Source organism: Hyperoodon ampullatus, assembly GCF_949752795.1.
Source record: "Hyperoodon ampullatus genome assembly, chromosome: 6".
Classification (NCBI taxonomy): domain Eukaryota; kingdom Metazoa; phylum Chordata; class Mammalia; order Artiodactyla; family Ziphiidae; genus Hyperoodon; species Hyperoodon ampullatus.
This window is the reverse complement of record NC_136919.1, coordinates 7750825-7772791: the sequence shown is the minus strand read 5'-3', so window position 1 is coordinate 7772791 and position 21967 is coordinate 7750825. Positions and strand designations below refer to the sequence as shown.

The 21967-nt window shown below is 51.7% G+C and overlaps 2 protein-coding genes across 2 annotated transcripts; one reads left to right on the top strand and one right to left on the bottom strand.

The window, feature by feature from the left end:
• Nucleotides 1–1265: 1265 nt before the first annotated feature.
• On the bottom strand, nucleotides 1266–11841 carry TRUB2 (TruB pseudouridine synthase family member 2). The gene is made up of 8 exons (XM_079706412.1): nucleotides 11708–11841; nucleotides 11093–11224; nucleotides 9016–9090; nucleotides 7608–7669; nucleotides 6413–6494; nucleotides 3632–3704; nucleotides 2975–3111; nucleotides 1266–1673 (listed from the first exon to the last, which is right to left on the bottom strand). Exons 1-8 carry the CDS (start codon nucleotides 11814–11816, stop codon nucleotides 1348–1350), a joined length of 996 nt encoding a protein of 331 aa, XP_079562538.1. The 5' UTR covers nucleotides 11817–11841; the 3' UTR covers nucleotides 1266–1347.
• A 425-nt stretch (nucleotides 11842–12266) lies between these two features.
• On the top strand, nucleotides 12267–21639 carry COQ4 (coenzyme Q4; the record flags this gene model as incomplete). The annotated part of the gene is made up of 7 exons (XM_079706226.1): nucleotides 12267–12336; nucleotides 12438–12569; nucleotides 13658–13754; nucleotides 14280–14382; nucleotides 19875–20004; nucleotides 20616–20709; nucleotides 21238–21639. 7 exons carry the CDS (start codon nucleotides 12267–12269, stop codon nucleotides 21407–21409), a joined length of 798 nt encoding a protein of 265 aa, XP_079562352.1. The 3' UTR covers nucleotides 21410–21639.
• Nucleotides 21640–21967: the final 328 nt, after the last annotated feature.

Sequence of the window (21967 nt, the reverse complement as noted above, 5' to 3'; positions counted from 1 at the left end):
TATATTTGTTTGGCTATGCCGGATCTTAGTTGCAGCACTCGGGATCTTCATTGCCACGTGCCGGATCTCTTTAGCTGTGGCACGCAAACTCTTAGTTGTGGCATGTGGTATCTAGTTCCCTGACCAGGGATCAAATCTGGGCCCCCTGCACTGGGAGCATGGAGTCTTAGCCACTGGACCACCAGGGAAGTCCCTACATTTCCCGTTGGCTACTATTACAGTGCAGCCATGAACACCTATGTACCTAAAACATTCTGCAACCTACTCCAGAAGACAAATTCCTGAAACTGTACCCGCTAAGTCATAGGGCAGGAGTATTTGTTTGTTGGTTTATTATAGTTGATTTACAACGTGGTGTTAGTTTCAGGTGTACAGCAAAGTGATTCAGTTATATATATTCTTTTTTGTTTTCTTTTCCCTTATAGGTTATTAAAAATATTGAGTATAGTTCCCTGTGCTATACAGTAGGTCCTTGTTGGTTAGGGCAGGAGTATTTTCTTTTATTTTACTCTATTGTATTTTGGCCATGCTATGAGGCTTGCGGGATCTTAGTTCCCTGACCAGGGATTGAACCTGGGCCACGGCAGTGAAAGTGCTGAATTCTAACCACTGGACCACGAGGGAATTCCCCAGGGCAGGAATATTTTAAATGTTGATACATGCTACCAAATTACTCCTAAAAGGTTACACAGTTGTATATTCCTACCAACAGCACAGATTGCCCATCTTCTCACATCCTCCCCAATACTGGGTGTTATCTTTTCTTAATTTATTTGAAAGGCAAGGAAAAGTCATCTCATTTTCATCTGAATGTCTTTCATTATTAGCGAGGTTGAGCATCATTTCAGGTTTACTGGCCATTTGGATTTCTTTTGCTGTATAAACACACAATTCATGTCATTTGACCCATTTTCTTGTCATCTTTTTTATTGTTTTATAAGAGCTCTTTATATATTATAGATATTAGTTTTTAAATATATAACAAATATTTTTATCAGTCTGTCATTCGTTTAGCATCTTTTCCTCTGTACAGAAGTCTTTTTCTTTTTAACTAGGCCAAGTCTGTTGATCTTTTTTTTTTTTTTGGCTGTGCCATGCAGCTTGCAGGATCTTAGTTCCCTGACCAGGGATTGAACCCGGGGCCCTGGCAGCAAAAGCACCAAGTCCTAACCACTGGACCACCAGGGAAGTCCCTGTTGATCTTTTCTCTTACAGCTTCAGAGTTTTCTGTCGCGTGTTAAAAAGCTCCCGCCCCCCGCCCCCGCCATGTTCTGCACAGTCATCAGTTCTGGCTCATGAACAATTCTTATCTTTATACACCCACTGCTCCACCAGCTGCCTGGCCTTTCAATGTCCCGTATGGCTCTCCAGCCCCAAGGCAGAGCTTGGCCCCTCGGAGTCCCAGGGCCAGCCTGGACTGGAGGGCTGCTGGGTGCCCAGCCCCAGCCTCCAGTTCTTCTCCAGCTCTGCTGCCACTCGGGGTGCTGCGGACTGGATGGCATCCTGGATGCTGGGTAGGTCCCATTGGGTCCTTAGGAGGGCATCGTCCAGGGTGAAGAAACCATCGCGTGTACGCCGCACCTGGGTGCAGACAGCAGTGCTCTTCAGTTCCAGGCCAATTTCGTGCACCAGCCTTCGCAGCTGCTTCTGCGTCTCATGCATGCACTGCACCTCTGCCAGGGACAAACAACAGAGGCAGTGGTCAGAAGCACGGCCTCTGGTGTCCGCTGATCTAGATCCACACCCCTTGAGACCTCCTGGCTGTGTAACAACCTTAGCAAGACACTTTACTTCTCTAGGGCTTTGTTCTTCAAAGTGTAGCCCAGGGTCGGTCCTGAAAGTTTGTTAGACATGCAGAATCTCAGGCCCCACCCAGACCTGCTGAGTCACAATTTGCCTTTTTTTTTTTTTTTTGGTTTCGCAGCTTGTAGGATCCTAATTCCCCAAACAGGGATTGAACCCATGCCCCCCTGCAGTGAAAGTGCCAAGTCCTAACCACTGGACCACCAGGGAATTCCTAGAATTTGCCTTTTAAGAAGAATCCCAGGTTGGGAAATCTCTGTCGGTCCACCGGTTAGGACTAAGCGCTTTTACTGCCGGGGCCTGGGTTCAATCCCTGGTCAGGGAACAAGGATCCCGCAAGCCATGTGGCATGGCCAGGGGGAAAAAAAAAAGAACCCCAGGTGATAGTGGGCAGGTTAAAGTTCGCAAAGTGCTGCTCTAAGGCTTGGTTTGCTCATCTGTAATACGAGTGGTTGTGAGGAATCTAAGAGATAATTTCTATAAGGCACATAGCATCAGGAGAGTCTTGGTCAGCACTCAAGATAAGGCACATAGCATCAGGAGTCTTGGTCAGCACTCAAGAAAAGGAGCAAGATAGCACAGGGAGATCAGCTCGGTGCTTTGTGACCACCTAGAGGGGTGGGATAGGGAGGGTGGGAGGGAGACATAAGAGGGAGGAGATATGGGGACATATGTATATGTACAGCTGATTCACTTTGTTATAAAGCAGAAACTAACACACCATTGTAAAGCAATTATACTGCAATAAAGCTGTTAAAAAAAAAAAAAAAGGAAAAGGAGCAAGGAGCCCTGTTAATACGATAAACAAAGAAAGAAGTGGTGGTGGTGGTCGGGTTGCTGAGTTGGGTGGGATCCGGGAGGGGAGAGTGGTGTCTGATGCCGCAAAATGACTTGAAACACTGGGTGGCTCTGGAAACGAGCCACTAAATATAATCTCTGCTTGTTAAGGTCTGGCTTCAAAGGGGGACTTGGCAGGAGATAGGACATCATTTGTTCTGTGTGCTGTGTGATCAGCCAAGTCCAGCCTTAGGCTAGGAAGGAAGTCGCCCCCGGTGCCTTGGCCAGCAGAGCTTAGGGCTCACACGTGCTGGCCTCTGCAAGGGCCTTCCACAGTGACTCCCCAAACCCAGGAGCCCCGTGGCGCTGCTCCCAACTTCCTGGAGCAACTTACCTAAGAGGAATTCTGGAGGCGCAAACTGGAGGCATCGGATGCCAGTTATCAGCATCGGGGACTTGTTCATGGGCCGGATCACGCCGCTCATGGCCATCTCATAGGCCTCCTGGGTCTGTAGGTCAACGTTGGAGTACCTGGGGATCAGGAGGGACCAGAGTGGGCAGCTGACTGCCTACCCCTGGCCCTGCCCTATTCATGCCTTGCCTGAAGCTCTTCATTCGCTTTCCACCTTCCCTGCCCCTCTAGCCACCTTCGCAGCAGCCTTCTGCTGTCCCCTCCAGTCCCTAACTGCAGGCTCTGACCCCCCCTCACACTCTCCCTGGCTTCAACGGTCATCCCCGTGTTGACCACTTCCGCCCACTGGTTCTGTGCCGTGAGGGTGTGGACCCCTAGCTCTCCTCTCCCTTAGCTCATATACTCCCTAGGAGGCCAGCTGGGATCTCTTGTTCCCCTTGGTCTCCCCAGGGGCTGGCCCAAGACCCAGCACAAAGAAACACTTCTGCAGGCTGTGGAAGGAATGGGTGCTTGTGTCTGGTTTTGGAATTTGCCCCAGAGTGGGCGGAGCCTACAGGGAGCCTTGTGAGCAACTTCTTGCCCTTCCAGCACTTCCTTGAGGGTCCCCTTTCAGGGAGGTGTGGGTCGGGCCTCACTTACATCACCAGAGCCTTCTGATGGGAACCTTGAATCAGGGCCAGGATTCGCTCCAGCTTCTCTCTGGTCACGTGGTCTAGAAAAGCCAGGGGATGGTCAGCACATAGGTGCCCACTGAGGAGGCAAACTGGCAAATTCCCTTCCCACAAACCAGCCCTGTCCTTGGAACCTAGATGGTGTCCCAGAGCATCCTCTGGTCCCAGGGTTCCCATTTAGGGGGTTGAGAGTCCTTTGAGAATCTTATGAAGGCTCTGGACCCGCTTCTCAGAAAGATACACATGAACTCAACATTTTGAGGACATTTTCAAGGGGCTCACACACCCCAAGTTAAGAACACTTTCTTCTGGAAATGAGGCTCCAAAGATGTAATGTGATTTGCCCCATATTCTTTTTTCTTTTTTTATAAATTTATTTATTTATTTATTTTTGGCTGTGTTGGGTCTTCGTTGCTGCACGCTGGCTTTCTCTAGTTGCAGTGAGCGGGGGCTACTCTGTTGCAGTGTGCAGGCTTCTCATTGCGGTGGCTTCTCTTGCTGCAGAGCATGGGCTCTAGGTGCGCGGGCTTCAGTAGTTGTGGCTCGTGGGCTCTAGAGCACAGGCTCAGTAGTTGTGGCGCACGGGCTTAGTTGCTCTGAGGCATGTGGGATCTTCCCGGACCAAGGATCGAACCCGTATCCCCTGCACTGGCAGGAGGATTCTCAACCACTGCACCACCAGGGAAGCCCCTTGCCCCATACTGTAAGCCAGGTCGCCTGAGCCCCAGTCTGGGGTTTTTCAGGCCAGGGACACCAGGAGGGAGGGTGCCATCTGTCCAAATGCAGAAATGGGTGGCAAGAAGTGGGAGTGGCTCTGCCTGCTGGTCCAACCAAGTAGCTGTGGAGCAGGCAGCAGCAAAGCCTGGGGATGCCCACGGACTGCAGGGAGGCCGAGCCTGCAGGCCAGCTGGGGCAGCCACCAACTTCTGACTCCACAGGCCAGAGCTCTGGGAGCAGGTGTGGTGACTAAGGCCTGGCCAGCTGGGAAGGGCCTGGCCAGCTGGGAAGGGCCTGGGCCTCTCATCCCTTCTGTCTGGTCTCATTCATGCTGTTGTCTTATCTGGAGGTACCTGCTGCAGCCTCCTCCCCACTCATTTACAGCCTGGCTCAAATGCCGCCTGCTCCAGGAAGCCCCTCTTAGAGCACGTGGCTTCTTCCTTCTGGCTCCTGCCACTCTGCACCTGGGTCTCTTTCCCAGCACTTAGTTTTCTTTAGTGTTTTTGTCATTATTTTTTTTTTTTTTTTTTTTTTTGGACCCAGGCCCCGCCAACCAGGGACTGAACCCGGGCCCCGTCAGTGAAAGCGCACAGTCCTAACCACTGGACCGCCAGGGAAGTCCCTACAGTATTTATTTATTTAAATTTATTTATTTTTGGCTGCATTGGGTCTTTGTTGCTGTGCGCGGGCTTCCTCTAGGTGTGGCGAGCAGGGGCTACTCTTTGTTGTGGCGCGTGGACTTCTCATTGCGGTGGCTTCTCTTTGTTGCAGAGCGCAGGATCTAGGTGCGCGGGCTGCAGTAGTTGTGGCTCGTGAGCTCTAGAGCACAGGCTCAGTAGTTGTGGTGCACGGGCTTAGTTGCTCCGCGGCATGTGGGATCTTCCCAGACCAGGGCTTGAACCCGTGTCCCCTGCATTGGCAGGCAGATTCTCAACCACTGCGCCACCAGGGAAGCCCCCCTATTTTTAATTATATAATTGATACAAGAATCTTCTTCAAAAAATTTAGATCAACACCAACCAACATCTCCCCTCCTCCAAATTCTGGCTTCCTCCCTCTCAGAAGTGTCAACTTGGTAGCTGTCTTTAGACATTTTTTGGATGTTGACACACACATACGAGTACAAATATATAGACAGCACTGCTTCGCCACATGTTTTTAATCTTCTCCAGGAGATGCAGAGGTGTGTGTCTGCTCTCCCTGCTAAGATTGGGGACCCCATCTGGTTTTTTTTTTTTTTTTTTTTTTTTTGCGGTATGCGGGCCTCTCACTGATGTGGCCTCTCCCGTTGCGGAGCACAGGCTCCGGACGCGCAGGCTCAGCGGCCATGGCTCACGGGCCTATCCGCTCCGCGTTATGTGGGATCCTCCCAGACCGGGGCACGAACCCGTATCCCCTGCATCGGCAGGCGGACTCTCAACCACTGCGCCACCAGGGAAGCCTGGGGACCCCATCTGATTCATCATATGCCTCCGGCCCCTGCCCCCAGTGCCTGCCACGTGGTTGGTGCTCAAAAAACGTCAAATAAGCAAATGCAACAGATCATATAGGACGTCTAAGAACATGGGGAGAGTGAGAAATGAAGACTAAGCCATCCATCCACCCACCCATGCATCCGCCCATCTACCCATCCATCCACCCATCCATCCATCAATACAGCACCTCCCATGTCCCAGGCGCTGTGTTGTGTGTGACCACAGGAGTGGAACTACACAGTTCCTGCTCTCATGGTTGACATTCTGGTGGGGAGACAGATATTAAATAATCACTAGTCATTAGTTGTTTACTTTTCTGACCGGACACTGAAACCATTTAAGGAGGTAACATTTAAGCAGAGCACAGGGAAGCACAGGGCATTCCTGGAAGTCAGAATCACACGTCCATGCCAACAGCCAGCCCCGGCTTGGTGTGTCTGAGAATAACTGAGCGGGGGCCCTCACGGCCCACGTCAGGGTGAGGAATCAAAGGAAGCAAATGAAGAGGCAGCCGCGACCGCCCCTCCCGCCCGCCCTGGACTCCCATGGGCTCTCACCATACGTCGTCTTCTCCACCAGCCGCCCGTCCTCACAGAAGTCGTCTGTGGCTTTGCCCAGGAGGCCGTGTACTGTGTAATCCTGCGAGGACAGGGAGAGGGAGGTATGATCAGCCTCTCGGCTCTAAGCCGCCATGGCAAGGAGGGAGGTGTGGCCCAGGAGCTCGACTAGAGGTGCTAGACTGAGGCTGGGGGGCCCTCAGGTCTCCCCTCAGGGAGTTCAGGTGCTCAGCCCCTGCTCAGCTGCCCCTGGGGAAGGACACCCGACTTCCTCTCCTATGACAGCAAGCATCAGCAGCCTGCGAAGGGTGCCCCGAGCCACCCTGCAACAACCCCGGGCCTCCACACCTCTCCACTTCTGCCCAACCTGACAACTCATGCCAGGCCCCTCCCAGGATGCTCTGTCAGCTCCTCTCTCCCCTCCAGATATGATCTGTGCAGCTACCTGCCTCTGCGTCAAATAACAGTAATGATGATGATAGAGAGGATGACAACAGTGACATCGATTGAGCATCTGCCACGTGCCAGTGGCTGTGCTGAGCATATTACATATGGTCACTGATTAAATATTCAAAGCAACCGTACAGAGGAGGTACTACGATCACTCCCATTTCAAAGATGAGGAAACGGAGGCACACAGATGTTAAGTAATCCACCCAAGGAGACAGAACTGGCAGAGTGGTACAATCTGAGTTTGGAAGCGAAAACTTGGCTTCAGAATCTGTGCTCTTAACCACTAAAAACACGGGACTTCTAATGTGGCGTCTCTGCACATGATCGTGATGCCAGACCCTGCAGCCCAGCATGGATGCAAGCTTCCTGACACCCAGTGTCAGACAGAACCAGGTTCAAATCCCAACTCTGTCCCTTAAAGGCTGTGTGACCCCGAGCAAGCATCGTGTCCTGAGCCTCATTCTCTCATCTGTAAAATGGGTTAACAATAGATCCCATTTTACGGGGACGCTGTAAGGCATCCACAAGGGAGTCTGCGTCCAGTGCTCAGCACAGAGTAGCCAGCATGCGATAATGCCAGCTGTCATTAAGATGTTACAGCCTCCCTTGGTATATGACCCCCCAAAAAAATGCTTGCTGATGGCCTGGGTATTCTCCATGGAATCATCTCTGCTTCGGAATCGTACCAGTGACCCCCAGGGAAAGGTCCAAGGGGTAAGCAGGCCGTCCCCAGCCCCCATACCTTGGTGAGGTGAGCGTTGTACAAGTCGGTGAGGAGCCTTCGTCCACGTCCCACGCCGAGCACTGCAAGGCACCCAGCCTGATCTCACACCTGGCTCCCCCGTCCTGTTCCCCTGGGTCCTCCAACCCTCACCCCCTCCAGCAGAATACTCCCACTTCCAAGGCTGTGGAAGCCAGCAAGGGGGCAAGAAGAGCTTCTTCTGGGCTTCCCTGGTGGCGCAGTGGTTGAGAGTCCGCCTGCTGATGCAGGGGACACGGGTTCGTGCCCCGGTCTGGGAGGATCCCTCGTGCCGCGGAGCGGCTGGGCCCGTGAGCCATGGCCATTGAGCCTGTGCTCCGCAACGGGAGGGGCCACAACAGTGAGAGGCCCGCGTACCACAAAAAAAAAAAAAAAAAAAGAAGAAGAGCTTCTTCTACAGGGAACAAGTGAGCTCCTCTGTGCATAGATGAAAATGCAGATTTCCGGGACCCACCACTTTACATACTGACGCTGACTCGTGTAGGGGCAGGGGCCTAGGGGTCCTTAGCAAGCTCCCTGGGGTCCTGATGCACTCAGAAGTAAGAGACCACTGGCCCAGTCACACAGACCTACATTCACATCTGGGGCGGCTCTAAGCACGTCCTTTAACCTCCTTGGGTCTCAGGCTCCCCATCAGTGGGCATAAAAATACTGTCTGAGCCCTGTGGGTGTTGTGATGATCGAGGCAATGCACAGGAAGGAAGAAGCCGGCAAATAAATGGGGGCATTGTGGCCACTCCCTGCCTTTCCTCCGGTCTGTGTCTCCCTCTGGCTGAAGGAAAGAATGACCATCTATCACTCCTGGAGGGAGTGGGGCATGAGATCACGTCCGCCTGCCTGTGTCCCAGGAAGCAAGACAAGTTGCTGTGACTGTTGTGTATGAAGGACGTGGCCATCGCCTGACCCTGGGGACACAGATGGCTCATGACTCAGGGCTTTGTGCGTCCAGCTCCAGCGACATCCAGAGCCCAGCCAGTGGGGCCAGGGTCACACACTTGGCTGCCCCATGCAAGCGATGACAGTTTTCCCTCTCTGGTCCAGGGACATTCACTAGGCACGTGACCCAGGATGAGTTACCTATGCTCCTAGAGCCTGACTTTCTTCCTAAAATCATATGGTATCTACCAAATAAGGTTATTATGGTGAACGCACGTGCACAAAGAGTTTCAAACCACGCGTCACAGGCAGGAATCACTTGATAAACGTGGGTGATCACGACTTGCCCCTTCCCACCAGGCACCTCTCCAGAGCATCAGACTTGGCAGGAATCAGGGGAGCAAGGCAGTAGTGGGAAATGGCTGTCAGGTTAGAAATGGGCTGGGCTCCTGGGAGCTCCCCGATCCTCTCCCAAGTCTCTATCATTGCACCCCAGGCTCACCACACCACCTACCAAGCACCCCAGACGCCTGGGCATCCAGTCGGTGCCCCATGCCAATCTTCAGGCTGGTGAATGCTGGTCCACGTACTGGAAAAAAACAAACGAGGTCCTTTTCCTCAAATAATCCAGCCTCCAAGATGGCTTTGGGCTACATGGTGACCTCATTCCTAGAATGTAGCCTCATGGAGCCCAAGCCAGCATCAGACTGGACTTTCAGGCTTCCTCACTGTGGAATTTGGGGCCCAAAACCACTTCTTCAGTTTCTTGGGCCCAGAGAAAGGGCAACCCAGGAGGCCTGTTAAGTCCGTCCATCACCATTCCCCCCATGAGACACTCTGAGTGGACTGGGCAGAACACTGGACTCAAGACTGGGGGGGAGGGCTTCCCTGGTGGCGCAGTGGTTGAGAGTCCGCCTGCCGATGCAGGGGACACGGGTTCGTGCCCTGGTCCGGGAAGATCCCACATGCTGCGGAGCGGCTGGGCCCGTGAGCCATGGCCGCTGAGCCTGCGAATCCGGAGCCTGTGCTCCGCGGCGGGAGAGGCCACAGCAGTGAGAGGCCTGCGTACCGGGAAAAAAAAAAAAAAGACTGGGGGGGTTCCCTATCCAGTTCCTGTAGAAGGAGAGTCCTGGCCACTCTCCCAGGGAGAAAATGGAGGCTGTGAGCTCCTTAAGGCAGGGTCTGTGTCTGTGTGTTAACAGTTCTGCCCCCAGAGCCCAGAATTCACTGACTGCTTGGGAAATAACCCATTTCCCGAAAGAATGAATGACCCATCAAATTAATAATAAATTAAGTATGTATAGTTTTTTTGTGTATCAGCTATACCTCAAGAAAGCTAGAAAAAAAAAAAAGAATGAATGCAGGAATGAGCTAGATGCTTTTACACTTCTGTAGATCAAAAGGAACCTAGGAGACCAGTATGGGGTGGTTAAGAGTCTACTGAATCCAGACTACATGACTTAACATTAGTCAACACTGAGCATCAGTTTCCTCATTTGTGAAATGGGACTAGGACCCACCTCACAGGATTCAGTGGGGTAGTATTTGGGAAAAGCTTAACACAGTACCCCGTACAGAGTAGGTCCTCAACACATCAGACTTGTTATTGTTGTTATACTGTAAACTCACTGATTACTTCTCTCCAAGGGGTTTTAAAGGTTCCTGGTCAAGCTCCTTAGCCCTCCTATAGAGCCTCCCCAACACATGCTTTAATCATGTCTAATGACAGGGGCTCAGTGTCAGAACTAGTTTCACTGTTGGGCAGCTTTGTTGACTATAGTTAAGTCACTCTTCACAGACATGGAGTACAGACTTGTGGTTGCCGAGGGGGAGGGGGAGTGGGGGAGGGATGGATTGGGAGTTTGGGATTAGCAGATGCAAGCTATTATATACAGAATGGATAAACAACAAGGTTCTACCATATAGCACAGGGAACTATATTCAATATCCTGTGATAAACCATAATGGAAAAGAATATGAAAAAGAATGTACATATATGTATAACTGAATCACTTTGCTGTACAGCAAAAATCAACACAACACTGTGAATCAACTGTACTTCAATAAAATAAATTTTTAAAAAAATCACTCTTTCACAGGAGCCCAAAACTCCCTCCTTATGACTTCTACCTGAGGGTCTCAATTCCTACCTGGAGTCCCAGAATAATAGAGGTCAACAAACTATAGTCCACAAGTCAAATCCTCAAGCCTGTTTTTTTTTTATGGCCCACAAATTAAAATGGTTTTTACATTTTCAATGGTTCAAAAAAATCATATGAAATTATATGAAATTCAAATATCAGCGTCCACCAGTAAAGTTTTATTGGAACACAGCACGGCTCATTGCTCTACATACTGTCTATAGCTGCTGCTTCCGCACTACAATGGCAGAGGTGAGCCTGCAAAGCCTAAAATATTGACTATCTGGCCCTTTCCAGGAAATTTTGCTAATCCCTGGTCAAATACTGCATCCCCACTGTGGCCCTACACTGGTTTGGGACAGAAGGCGTCTGAGCTCTGGCTAGGACCCTGACTCTGGGCAGGGATTTCCTGGGAAGTGACATCCAGGCCCCTTCCTGAATGTGCTTTACCCAGCGGATGGTCGACGAGGGTGGGCACACTGGTGGCTGTGAGGGTCAGCTCCTTCTCTTCACTGCCTTCCACGGGGCCCAGCAGGAAGCGAACACGATGTTCAGAGGCAGGTCGCTTCCCAGCATTGAGACCTGAGCACACACAAGTAAAGAACATCTTGTCGATTCTGTCTGAACACCGGGGGTGGGGGGTGGAGGGACAGCTAAGTATGGAGATGTAGAAGACAGATGAAAGCCCACACAGCGCCTAGTACAGAGTAGGTCCTCAACACATCATACTTGTTATTGTTGTTATACTGTAAACTCACTGACTACTTCTGTCCAGTGAGTTTTTAGATTTTAAAGTACTCTACTTCCGAAAGCAGAAGTTAAGAAACAGACGGGTTTAAATCCTGACTTTACTACTTATTAACTATTTATGACAACGGACAATACTGAGTCTGTTTACCCATTTGAACACAGGGGAAGGCGAGGAGTGTATAGAACAGTCGATTAGGAAACCGCTCTGCCCAGACAACTAGGTCACATGACTTTATTTTGCAGCATGGATCAGAAGCGAAGATGGCCTCCCGGGAAAATGGGAGCGGGATCGTGGGTCTCGCTCGAGGCACTCACCTTTCAAAAGCTGCAGCTCCACGGTATCGCGCAGATGCTTCCACTTTAGCCCCGGGGGCTTGTAGGCGGCGAAGAGCCCATGCAGCCGCACCAGGACATCTAACCCCATGCCTGAAGCCCGCGTCCCGGGCTCGCGGAAGAGCTGAACCCGGACGGAAGTGCCTTATGGTCCCGCTCCCAAATGTGGTCCTTCCAATGGGCGCCGCCATGTTTCACAGCCGGAAGAGGTTCGTGTCTTATTGTCCTCGGGGAAAACGTGCTTCCGAGAAAGGAGTAGGGTCCGGAGCTGAACTCCCAAAGCCAGCGGAGCTTATCTGGAGACACTTTTTGGGGTTTGGTGAAACGGGGAGAATTTTGTATCTGTGGAAGTAGGTTGCCTGGGTTTCCTCATACTTAGAGACCTTCCCTGTCCGTGCTATCTTTCCCGCATAAAAGGCCCTACTCAGCGCAGTAGGGATCGAGTCCTTGTGACTTCTCCTGCGCGTTGTCGCCAGAGAAGCTTGAGGAGTCGGCCTTGCCCCGCCCATCCTCCCTGGGAAGTCCTACAGTGCCCGCTGCCATGGCGACACTGCTGCGCGGGGTCCTGCGCCCCCTCCGCGCGTTCCGAAGCCGTCCCAGGCCCGCTGCAGGCAAGTGGCGGGGCCAGGAAGGAGTGCTGGGGGCCCGCCACGCCGCTGTCCCCCCCACCCCACCCCGCTCCTTTCACCGCGGCTGTTTTCTTTCCCCGCAGATGTGCCCCTTCGAGCCACGAGCCATGGCACCGGCCTGCTCTACCCCGAACACATCCCCACTTCCCCGCTGCAGAAGGCGCTGCTGGCCGCGGGCTCTGCTGGAATGGCGCTCTATGACCCGTATCGCCACGGTAAGGCAGCCCACGCCGGCGCTTCCCTGGGGCGGCTTGGGGTCTGGGCGCGCCCTTGCCTTGCCTTGAAAGCCCGGGGAGGTCCCGGACACTGTCAAAGCCCCTGTTTGCTTTGGGTAACTGGAGACTAGACTAGGCCAGGGTACCCAACCCTGGCTGCACCTCATAATCACCCGCGACGTTCATAAAAATGCAGATGCCTGGGTCCCATCCTAAACTTACTCAATTCGAATCTGCCGGGAGTGGGGAGGGGAGGGGAGGGGAGGGGAGGGGAGGGAGGAAGGGGCGTGGAATCTGAGCTTCTGCCTTTTTAAACTTAAAAAGTCTAAACTTTTTAAACTTCCCGGGAGATTCTGTCATCCAGCCACACTGAGAGCCTCTGGATTAGATGATTTATGAGGGCCCATCAAATTATAACATCCCATTAGCATTTTGGATAGTGCATGGCACATAATAAATGCTCAATAAGTGTTTGCTGGGTGTTTTAATAGAACGTTCTGAGATGCTACAGTGTTTTTCTCATCTCCTCCAGGATTCTTAGTCTGGAAAGTACTGTTACTCCTAGTAAAAACGATAATGCTAACTGTTCACGGAGCCCTTGTTTTGCTTACTCACTGTGTTGTTTTATATGAGTGTTATTGATTTTTTGCATTAACCCTATATGAAAGGTATCACCTGCGCTTCACAAATTAGGACATTGAGGGTTGGAAATGTGAAGCAGTTTGCACACGGTCACTTAGATAGTGATCACACCAGTCCTCAAACCCAGCACTCTCTGATACCAAAGCCTATACCCATCCATGGAGACATGGTATTCTGTCGTGATGACGGATGTGGAAGTGATTTATGAACTCTTTAGAGCACTGTGCTAACCAGAGCCATCTCATCCAATTAAACTAACAACCATAGTAGTAACTATAGATATATTGAGCTTTTACTGTGTGCTAGGTGATTAAGTGTTTAACTTGAATCTTCATAACTAAGAGGTAGATATTCTGTTTTATCATGTAGGAAATTAAGGCTCAGATCAGGTCAGGTAACTTACCTAAGATCATATTCTCCATTTGTCCCCATTTCTTTCCTTTCAGACATGGTTGCCGTTCTGGGGGAGACCACAGGATGCCGTACCCTGAAGGTCCTCAGGGACCAGATGAGGAAGGATCCAGAGGGTGCCCAGATCCTGCAGTAGGTCCCATCTTTGCCTGGGGCATTGAGGGCATTCTTTGGGGATTCTGATCTCTCGGGAATCACGTTGTGTTCCTCTAGAGAGCTCTTCTTGATACCTTGGCCATGGATGGTTGCACAGGCTGGGCACTGCCCAACTCCGTGGGTGCCATTCACACAGACACTGTGATGACCCCTGGGTAGTGCAATAAGGTGGCCTCAGCCCAGTTCCAGCAACAGGGCTCTTGTGCCTTCACTAAGGTCCCATAACATATGCTGCCTATAACCCCCACCCCTCAGTGCCCTTTGTGAATACGCTGATCACATCTGAGACCTGTTTACCTAAGGCAGGAACCATAGCCTTAGCTTGTGGTAGTCTCCTCAGTTCCTGCCACTGGCCTGGCCAGTAGTAAGTGCTCCATTAGCACTTGTGGCCCCATTGCTGCTCTCTTCCCCTTCACCTCTCACACCCTTGATCTAGTTGGACCTTTCACCTGCCTTTGCTGGTGCCCTCCCAATACCTGAGTCCTGCCTTCTGCCTCACAGGGAGCGTCCCCGGATCTCACTGTCCACCCTTGACCTGGGCAAGCTCCGGAGTCTGCCTGAGGGCTCCCTTGGCCGCGAGTATCTCCGTTTCCTGGATGTGAATGTGAGTTTCCAGCTTCTGTGCATTTTGTGGTCACCAGGAAGGGGAGAGGAATGGCACAGGAGTAATGTCCTGAGGAAGGAGGAGCCTGAGCTACCAGCATGGGCAGGAGTGCCTTGCAGTCTCTTGCGCCAAGGCTTTGTCATTCTCTATGGGACAGGCAAATGGGCTGGGAACATCACTGCGAGCAATTACACTGGCCAGCACTTATTAACCTCTTACTGCATGCCAGGTGCCAGGCTCATACATGAGCTCACTGAATCCTCCCAACAACCCTGCCAAGTATGTTCTATTATTATCTCCTTTCATTTATTTTTTTTAAATGAATTTAATTATTTATATATATATTTTGGCTGCATTGGGTCTTCGTTGCTGCGCGCAGGCTTTCTCTAGTTGCTGCTCTCCATTGAGGTGCATGGGCTTCTCACTGTGGCGGCTTCTCTTGTTGCGAAGCACGGGCTCCAGGCGTGCGGGCTTCAGTAGTTGTGGCGCACGGGCTTCAGTAGTTGTGGCGCATGGGCTTAGTTGCTCCGCGGCATGTGGGATGTTCCTGGACCAGGGCTCGAACCCATGTCCCCTGCATTGGCAGGCGGATTCTTAACCACTGCTCCACCAGGGCAGTCCCTATCTCCTTTTCATAGATGAGGAAACTGAGGCCCAGAGCAGTTAAGCAACTTGCTGATTTCACAAGCCAGTATTAATGGAGGCAGTATTCAAACCCAGATTATGTTCTTAACTGTCGCATTGTGTCCCCCTGTTCTAGAGACAGTGTCTTCCCTGGGTGTGACAAGTGTGGCACTCTCCAACCCCAGGCAGAGAGGACAGGGACTGGGGGGCAGAGTCCCATCTACCAAGGGACTCATTCATTTGTTCAGAGTCGGTCATGTGCCATCCATTGTTCCAAGTGCTGGGGATACGGTGGCGAACTAGACAGACAAGGTCCTGCCCTCATGGAGCTAATATTCTAGTTGGGGAGGTAGACTATAAAGCAGTAAAAGTAGAAAATTTTCATATAAAAATTCAGGCAAAATATTTATTTAGTACTGTTCTAGCAGGTGGTGCTGTGAGGACAGCAGTCAACATGATAGAGGACGGGGCGGAGTGGGGGTGGCAGGTGGCCACTTCTAACAGGGTGGTTATGGGAGGCCCTGCTGGGGAGACTTGGAAGATGGGGAGGAGCCAGTTCTGAGGAGAGATGGGGAAGCGCATTCCGAGCAGAGGAACCAGCAAGCGCAAGGCTCTGTGTGGTTAGGCAAAGGCAAACTGACCAATGTGGCCAGTATGACCTTAGAGGAGTGAGTTGTGGGGAGGCAGGCAATGGGCCGGGAGGTCAGCCTGGCCCAGCCAGACCCTGCCTGCCACGGGAAGTGTTACCCGAAAACTGCGTTCACCTCTTGGTGGGTGTTGAGCCAAAAGAAACAATCAAGCCAAAGATGGGGAGAAGGAAGGATTTATTACTTGCAGCAAGTAAGGCGAACACTGGGGATCTTTCCCAAAGCAGTGTCTGTTAACAGCAAAAGTGGGGAAGTTTTAAGCTAAGGGTATATGCGTCTTCATAAAGGGGCTTGAGCAGAGGAGAATTCAGCATAGAATTGGGGCAGAGGTCAACGGAGTCCAAGTCTTAATTGATTGAAGTCAGGAGGGTCAGAAAAGGTCAACATCATCATTCCTTAGGTACTGACTAGTCCGGGATCTTAGCATGTAGTTACCATCCTCCACCTGGGTGTGGGCCTTAGTTCCTATAGAAAAGCTTAAAGATACACATCAGATTGTTATGTATATTCTTTGAGGAGGAACTAGGACACTGATTTATCGCTGAACTATTGGGGTTTTTTTTCATTTTTATTTTTATTTTATTATTTATTTATTTATTTTTGGCTGCATTGGGTCTTCCTTGCTGTACACGGGCTTCCTCTAGTTGCAGCGGGCAGGCAAGGGCTACTCTTCGTTGCGGTGCGCGGGCTTCTCATCGCAGTGGCTTCTCTTGTTGTGCAGCACAGGCTCTAGGCGCACAGGCTTCAGTAGTTGTGGCACACGGGCTCAGTAGTTGTGGCTCACGGGCTCTAGAGCACAGGCTCAGTAGTTGTGAAGCACAGGCTTAGTTGCTCCACGGCATGTGGGATCTTCCCAGACCAGGGCTCGAACCCGTGTCCCCTGCATTGGCAGGCGGATTCTTAACCACTGTACCACCAGGGAAGTCCCTGAGCTATTGTTTCTTGACTGCTTTTCCTCTGTTCCTGCATTCCTTTATTCCTTGAAGATCATTAATTACTGAGACCTGTTGAAGGGCAAGCATTGTGTCTAGGCTTAGGTCACAAAATGGCTTAGGTCAAAATGGCTTCTCTAATGTCAAGAATGCCATGCCTGGTTCTTTTTCTCCAGGGATCCCCCACCCTATCTGCTTAGAGACAGAGTCTGTATTTTGTAATAGAAGCAATAGGAAGCCATCGAGGTTTCGAGCAGGGTAGTAACATGATCTGATTTATAGAAGGACCCAAGGATACAGCAGGGCACCTTCCCTGTCCCTTCCCCTCCCTGCCCCAACACATATACTTCCCATCAAAGCACCTCTGTCAAGTGGCTATCCAGTCCAGCTGCAGGAGCCAGCCAGGCTGGAGGAGGTGAAGGAGTGAGCAAAGGTTGCTCTAGAACTGGGTTTCTCAGCCTTGGCACTGTTGACTTTGGGGGCTGGATAATTCTTTGTTGTAGGGCTGCCCTGTGCATTGTAGGATGTTTAGCAGCATCCCTGGCCTCTACACACTAGATGCCGGTAGCATTCGCCCTCCTAAGTTGTGACAACCATAAATGTCTTCAGGCATTGCAGATGTCCCGTGGTGGACAGTTGAGAACCCCTGCTTTAGGAGATTATTGTCCCTGAGAAAATAATCTGTTCCCCATACTCTCCTAACACTTGCCTCTGCCCCATTTTATACCATCACCCGGAGATTTCACCAAGATGCAAGTTTATTTCATCAGTGGGAAACCCACCAGGATGACCTGCTCCAGGTGCCACCCAGGAATGGAGAATCTTCTGAAGTTCCCCTAGAGCCTTTTGTCCTATTGTTGTGGAGGGTATGGGACTGCCAAGGCCCCCCTGGGCGCCTTGCTCAGCCACAGCCTTAGTTGTGGTAACGGCCCTAGAGACTGTGACACTTCTGGAGCCTGGAAACCAGCAGCCCACACAGCGTAAAAGAACACCTTTGTCCCAGCAGAGGTTGAGATCAAAGTTCAAGGTGAGGCCACCCTCCCTGAGGCTGACTTGGAGGGGGTGGGGTGGGGCGTGGGTGGTTGTCCTTGTGGCATCAAGATTACAGGCATGGGCTCTGGAGTAGCCTGAGTTAGAAGTCTGCCTTTCTTCCCAGCTTTAAAGCCCTGGGCAAATCATTTGACCTCTGAGCCCGCAGACTCCTTATCTGAGGTAAGGAAACCTCATGTTTATCTTTCAAGGCACTTATATGGCTGATTAATAATGGATGTTAAGGCAACTGGCTTTGGAATCCAGCAGGCTTTGTTTCGAATCCTGGCTCAGCCACTTGGTTAGTCAGCTGTGTGATCTTGGGCAAGCTACTTTATATCTCTGAGCCTCATTTTTCTTATCTGTATCTGAGGCTCATAACAGTATCTACACCCAGGTGGTCTCAGGGATGCAGAATGACAATATGTGTAAAGGACTTCATACAGTGCCAGCACATAGTAGGTACTCAATACATGTAGGCCGTCACTGACCACCTTCAGCTTCACACAGCAGGTAGAACTCTGTAGAAGAAATTAGACCTGGGACCCAATGAAGTCACAGATACAGACCATGGCACAGGGCCAGCAGCCCCAAGCAATAAAGGCATCAAATCCCTTGGCCTCTGGACAGGCTGAGGCCATGCTTTGGCACTAGGAAGACCAGGGTGTCCCTACCGTGCATGGGTGCTGCCAAGGACTCAGAGAGGGTGGGTAAAGGAGGACAGGTGCCATCCCTACCTGAGGTCAGAAAAGTGCCTGGGGCTGGCCTTTTACTCCTGCATTTAAGGTATGTTTATTCATCCAGGCCCTGGAGATAGAACAGTGAGCCCCAGTCCTGTGCTGCTGCCAGCCTGCTGCAACACTCTTCATAGCAATAGTGTGTAAGCCCCATAGGTAATCTACTGCTAGCAGATAAATAAAAGCAAATAGAAACAGGTGGAATTAATTTCAATAAGATATTTTGTTTAATCCAGCATACTAAAATGTCATTTCAATATGTAATCAATATTTTTAAATTATTGAGATTTGGGCTTCCCTGGTGGCGCAGTGGTTGAGAGTCCGCCTGCCCCGATGCAGGGGACACGGGTTCATGCCCCGGTCCGGGAAGATCCCACATGCCGCGGAGCGGCTGGGACCGTGAGCCATGGCCGCTGAGCCTGTGCGTCCGGAGCCTGTGCTCCGCAACGGGAGAGGCCACAGCAGTGAGAGGCCTGCGTACCGCAAAAAAAAAAAATTATTGAGATTTCACAATATTCTTTTCATACCATCTTTGAAATCCAGTGTGCGTTTTACATGTACAGCACATCTCAATTGGAACTTGTCACATTTCAAGGCTCAGTGGCTGCCATGATTGGCTGCTGTACTGGACAGTGCAGGTCTAGACGAGAGACATTAACAATCACATGCACTAAACATCACGATACAATCATGTCGAATGCCACAGAAAGGTATGGGTTGCTACAAGAGACCATAAGATAGGCAGGAATTGTCAAGGTGAAGATGAGGGTGGAGGGAAAGAGCACCCTAGGCTGGGAGCAGTTCATCTGACGAATTTGGGGCCTTGGGTGCTTCTTGGTTTTTTCCCCCCATTTTATTTCTAATTGTGGTTTTAAAAAATAATAATAACAGGGGCTTCCCTGGTGGCGCAGTGGTTGAGAGTCTGCCTGCCGATGCAGGGGACACGGGTTCATGCCCCGGTCCGGGAAGATCCCACGTGCCACGGAGCAGCTGGGCCCGTGAGCCATGGCCGCTGAGCCTGCGCGTCCGGAGCCTGTGCTCCACAAGGGGAGAGGCCACAACGGTGAGAGGCCCGCGTACCGCAAAAAAAAAAAAAAAAAAAAAAAAATAATAATAATAATAATAACATAAGATTTACTGTGTTAACCATCTCTAAATGGGCAGTTCAACAGTGTTAAGTATAGTCACATTGTTGTGAAACCAATCTCCAGAGCTTTTTCGTCTTGTAAAACTGAAACTCTATATCATTAAACAAACAACTCCTGCATCCCCCCACCCCACCTCCAGGGATTCCAACAGGGTGTGTACGTTATGTGTGAGTTGGGGTAGGCAAAGGGGGCGCCAATCCACCATATTTCCTGCCTGAGGACTCCCCTGTCAGCAGGTATGCACAGAAACAAAGTCCCCAGAGATTTTTGGTGGGGTTTGAATTTGGTGGGCGTGGTTGAGAGTCAAGGAGAGGCTGGCAAATTGGACCCTGGGAGCCATCAGGAAGGGATCTAGGGGAGGTTCATGGTTGTCAGAGGGTCTCCCCAGACACCAGAGCGCCCACCCGATTCGTGGACGATGAGGAGCTGGCATACGTGATCCAGCGGTACCGGGAGGTGCACGACATGCTCCACACCCTGCTGGGGATGCCCACCAACATCCTGGGTGAGTGCCAGCCAGCCAGCTGCTGAGTGCCTCCGGAGTGGGAGTGGGGCATGGGGGGCGGACAGGGCGCTCTGGCCAGCCTGTCTCCCAAGTCTGTCTACAGGGCCAGGGCAGGGCACACCTGTCTCAGTCACCCACCAATCAGCTGGCCCAGTGCCTCATTTTTTGCTTTACCCGAACATCTTGGTGCACCTGTGCCGTGCATCCCCTGTCCTCCATCCCCACTGCCTCTTACGGCTCCTACGCTGACGTAGCAGCATCCAAACACCAGGGCTCCCTGCCCTGTTCCGGTTGTTAGCTCCCTGCGCTCTGAAACCCTCAGCAATTCCCTAAGGCTTAGAGTCCTCAGCCTGGCTTTTGTAGTCCTGCATTCTGACCCCAAGCTTCCTTCCCAGCCCTTATTTCCTTCTGCTCTTTCTTGCACCCTCTCCCCAACCCCAAGCCAAGTGCCCCAGGGCCCAGCACAGGCTGGGACTGGGCACTGCTGACCCCTAGTAGAGATTCAGAACGGAACAGACACCTCACTGTGTCCTGCCCTGAGCATCAGCATCACTGGCCTCTCCTCCTGGCCCCTGCTCACCTCTCACCCCATTCCCCACCCTGCCTGCCAGGGGAGATCGTGGTGAAGTGGTTTGAGGCTGTCCAGACCGGCCTGCCCATGTGCATCCTGAGTGCACTCTTCGGACCGATCCAACTCAGTGCCCAGTAAGTTCTCAAGTGGTGAGGGGTCAGGGGAAGGCTCAGGGCTCCAGGAAATAGAGAAGAGCCTACAGCCTTTCTGAGCAGCCCCAGTGGTTCTCAGGAATCCAGGATGGGAAGAATGGGGCAGAGAGGTGAAACTGGCCTGGCACAGGGGCTCCAGGACTATGAATGAAGCCTGGACGTTTCATAGGACTCTAGGGTCTTTTGGGCCAGGCCTCAGTATCGGGTGAGAACAGTAGAGTCAGGGAACTGGGAGGGCAGGGGGATGCAATCTGGCATTAGTTTCTGGAGTGAGGTAGCCCTCGATTTAAAGCTGGGCTTTGGCATGTTCAAAATGTGTGGCTTTGGGCACAGGGCTTTACCTCACTGAGCTTCTGTTTCCTCATCTGAAAAGTGGGGATAGTAACTACCTCCTTCTTGGGTCTGTGTGAGGATTAACTGAGAAAATGCACATCCACTGCAGGGAACGTGGTGTGCCCAGCACTCGGGACCTTATGTCTTTTGTCTTCTTTTTTCTCTGCTGCCCCACAGAAGCCTGCAAGTGCTGGTCTCAAAGTTGATCCCATGGGCAGTTCAGAATGCGCGCAGAGCCCCGTGTGTCCTCAACCTGTACTACGAGCGGCGCTGGGAGCAGCCCCTGAAGGCCCTACGGCAGGAGCTGAGCATCACAGAGCCCCCCATGCATGTCCAGGGCCCAGCCTAGGCCCTGAGCCCCTGAGCCGGAGGGCCTGGCCTGGCTCCCAACCCCCCACCCCTGCTTCCCCTGGGGGTGGAGCGCTCCTTTGCCATCACCTTTGTTCCTTTTCTTTCAACACTGACCCTTGGACATCACTAATCATAATTTATCATAACCACTGCTCAGTGGCTTTGAGGGCCAACTCGGGAGGGAGCAGGCAGCGGTGGAGCTCCTAGGGGAGCCAGGAGCTGCCCAAAGAGAACTGAAACAGGAGGGAAGGGGGCAGGGCACAACCTCTGAAAGAACAACAAAGCCCGAGGACAAGACATAAACTGATTAAAACCAAGTGGGTCCAAGATGGCGGACAAGTCAACTTCCACTAGTCCTTGAGCCTCAGTATATGGTCACTGCAACACGTCATCAAGCTAAATGACACACCCCCAGGCGCCATGACAGTTCCAAGGATCCATAACAATCAAAAAGTGGGCTGTGGCCCAAGTCCTGGAAATCCCCACCCCTTTCCCCCCCAAAAAATAGCTGGAACACTCCTCCCACTCATTAGCCTATGAAATTACCCACCCCTGT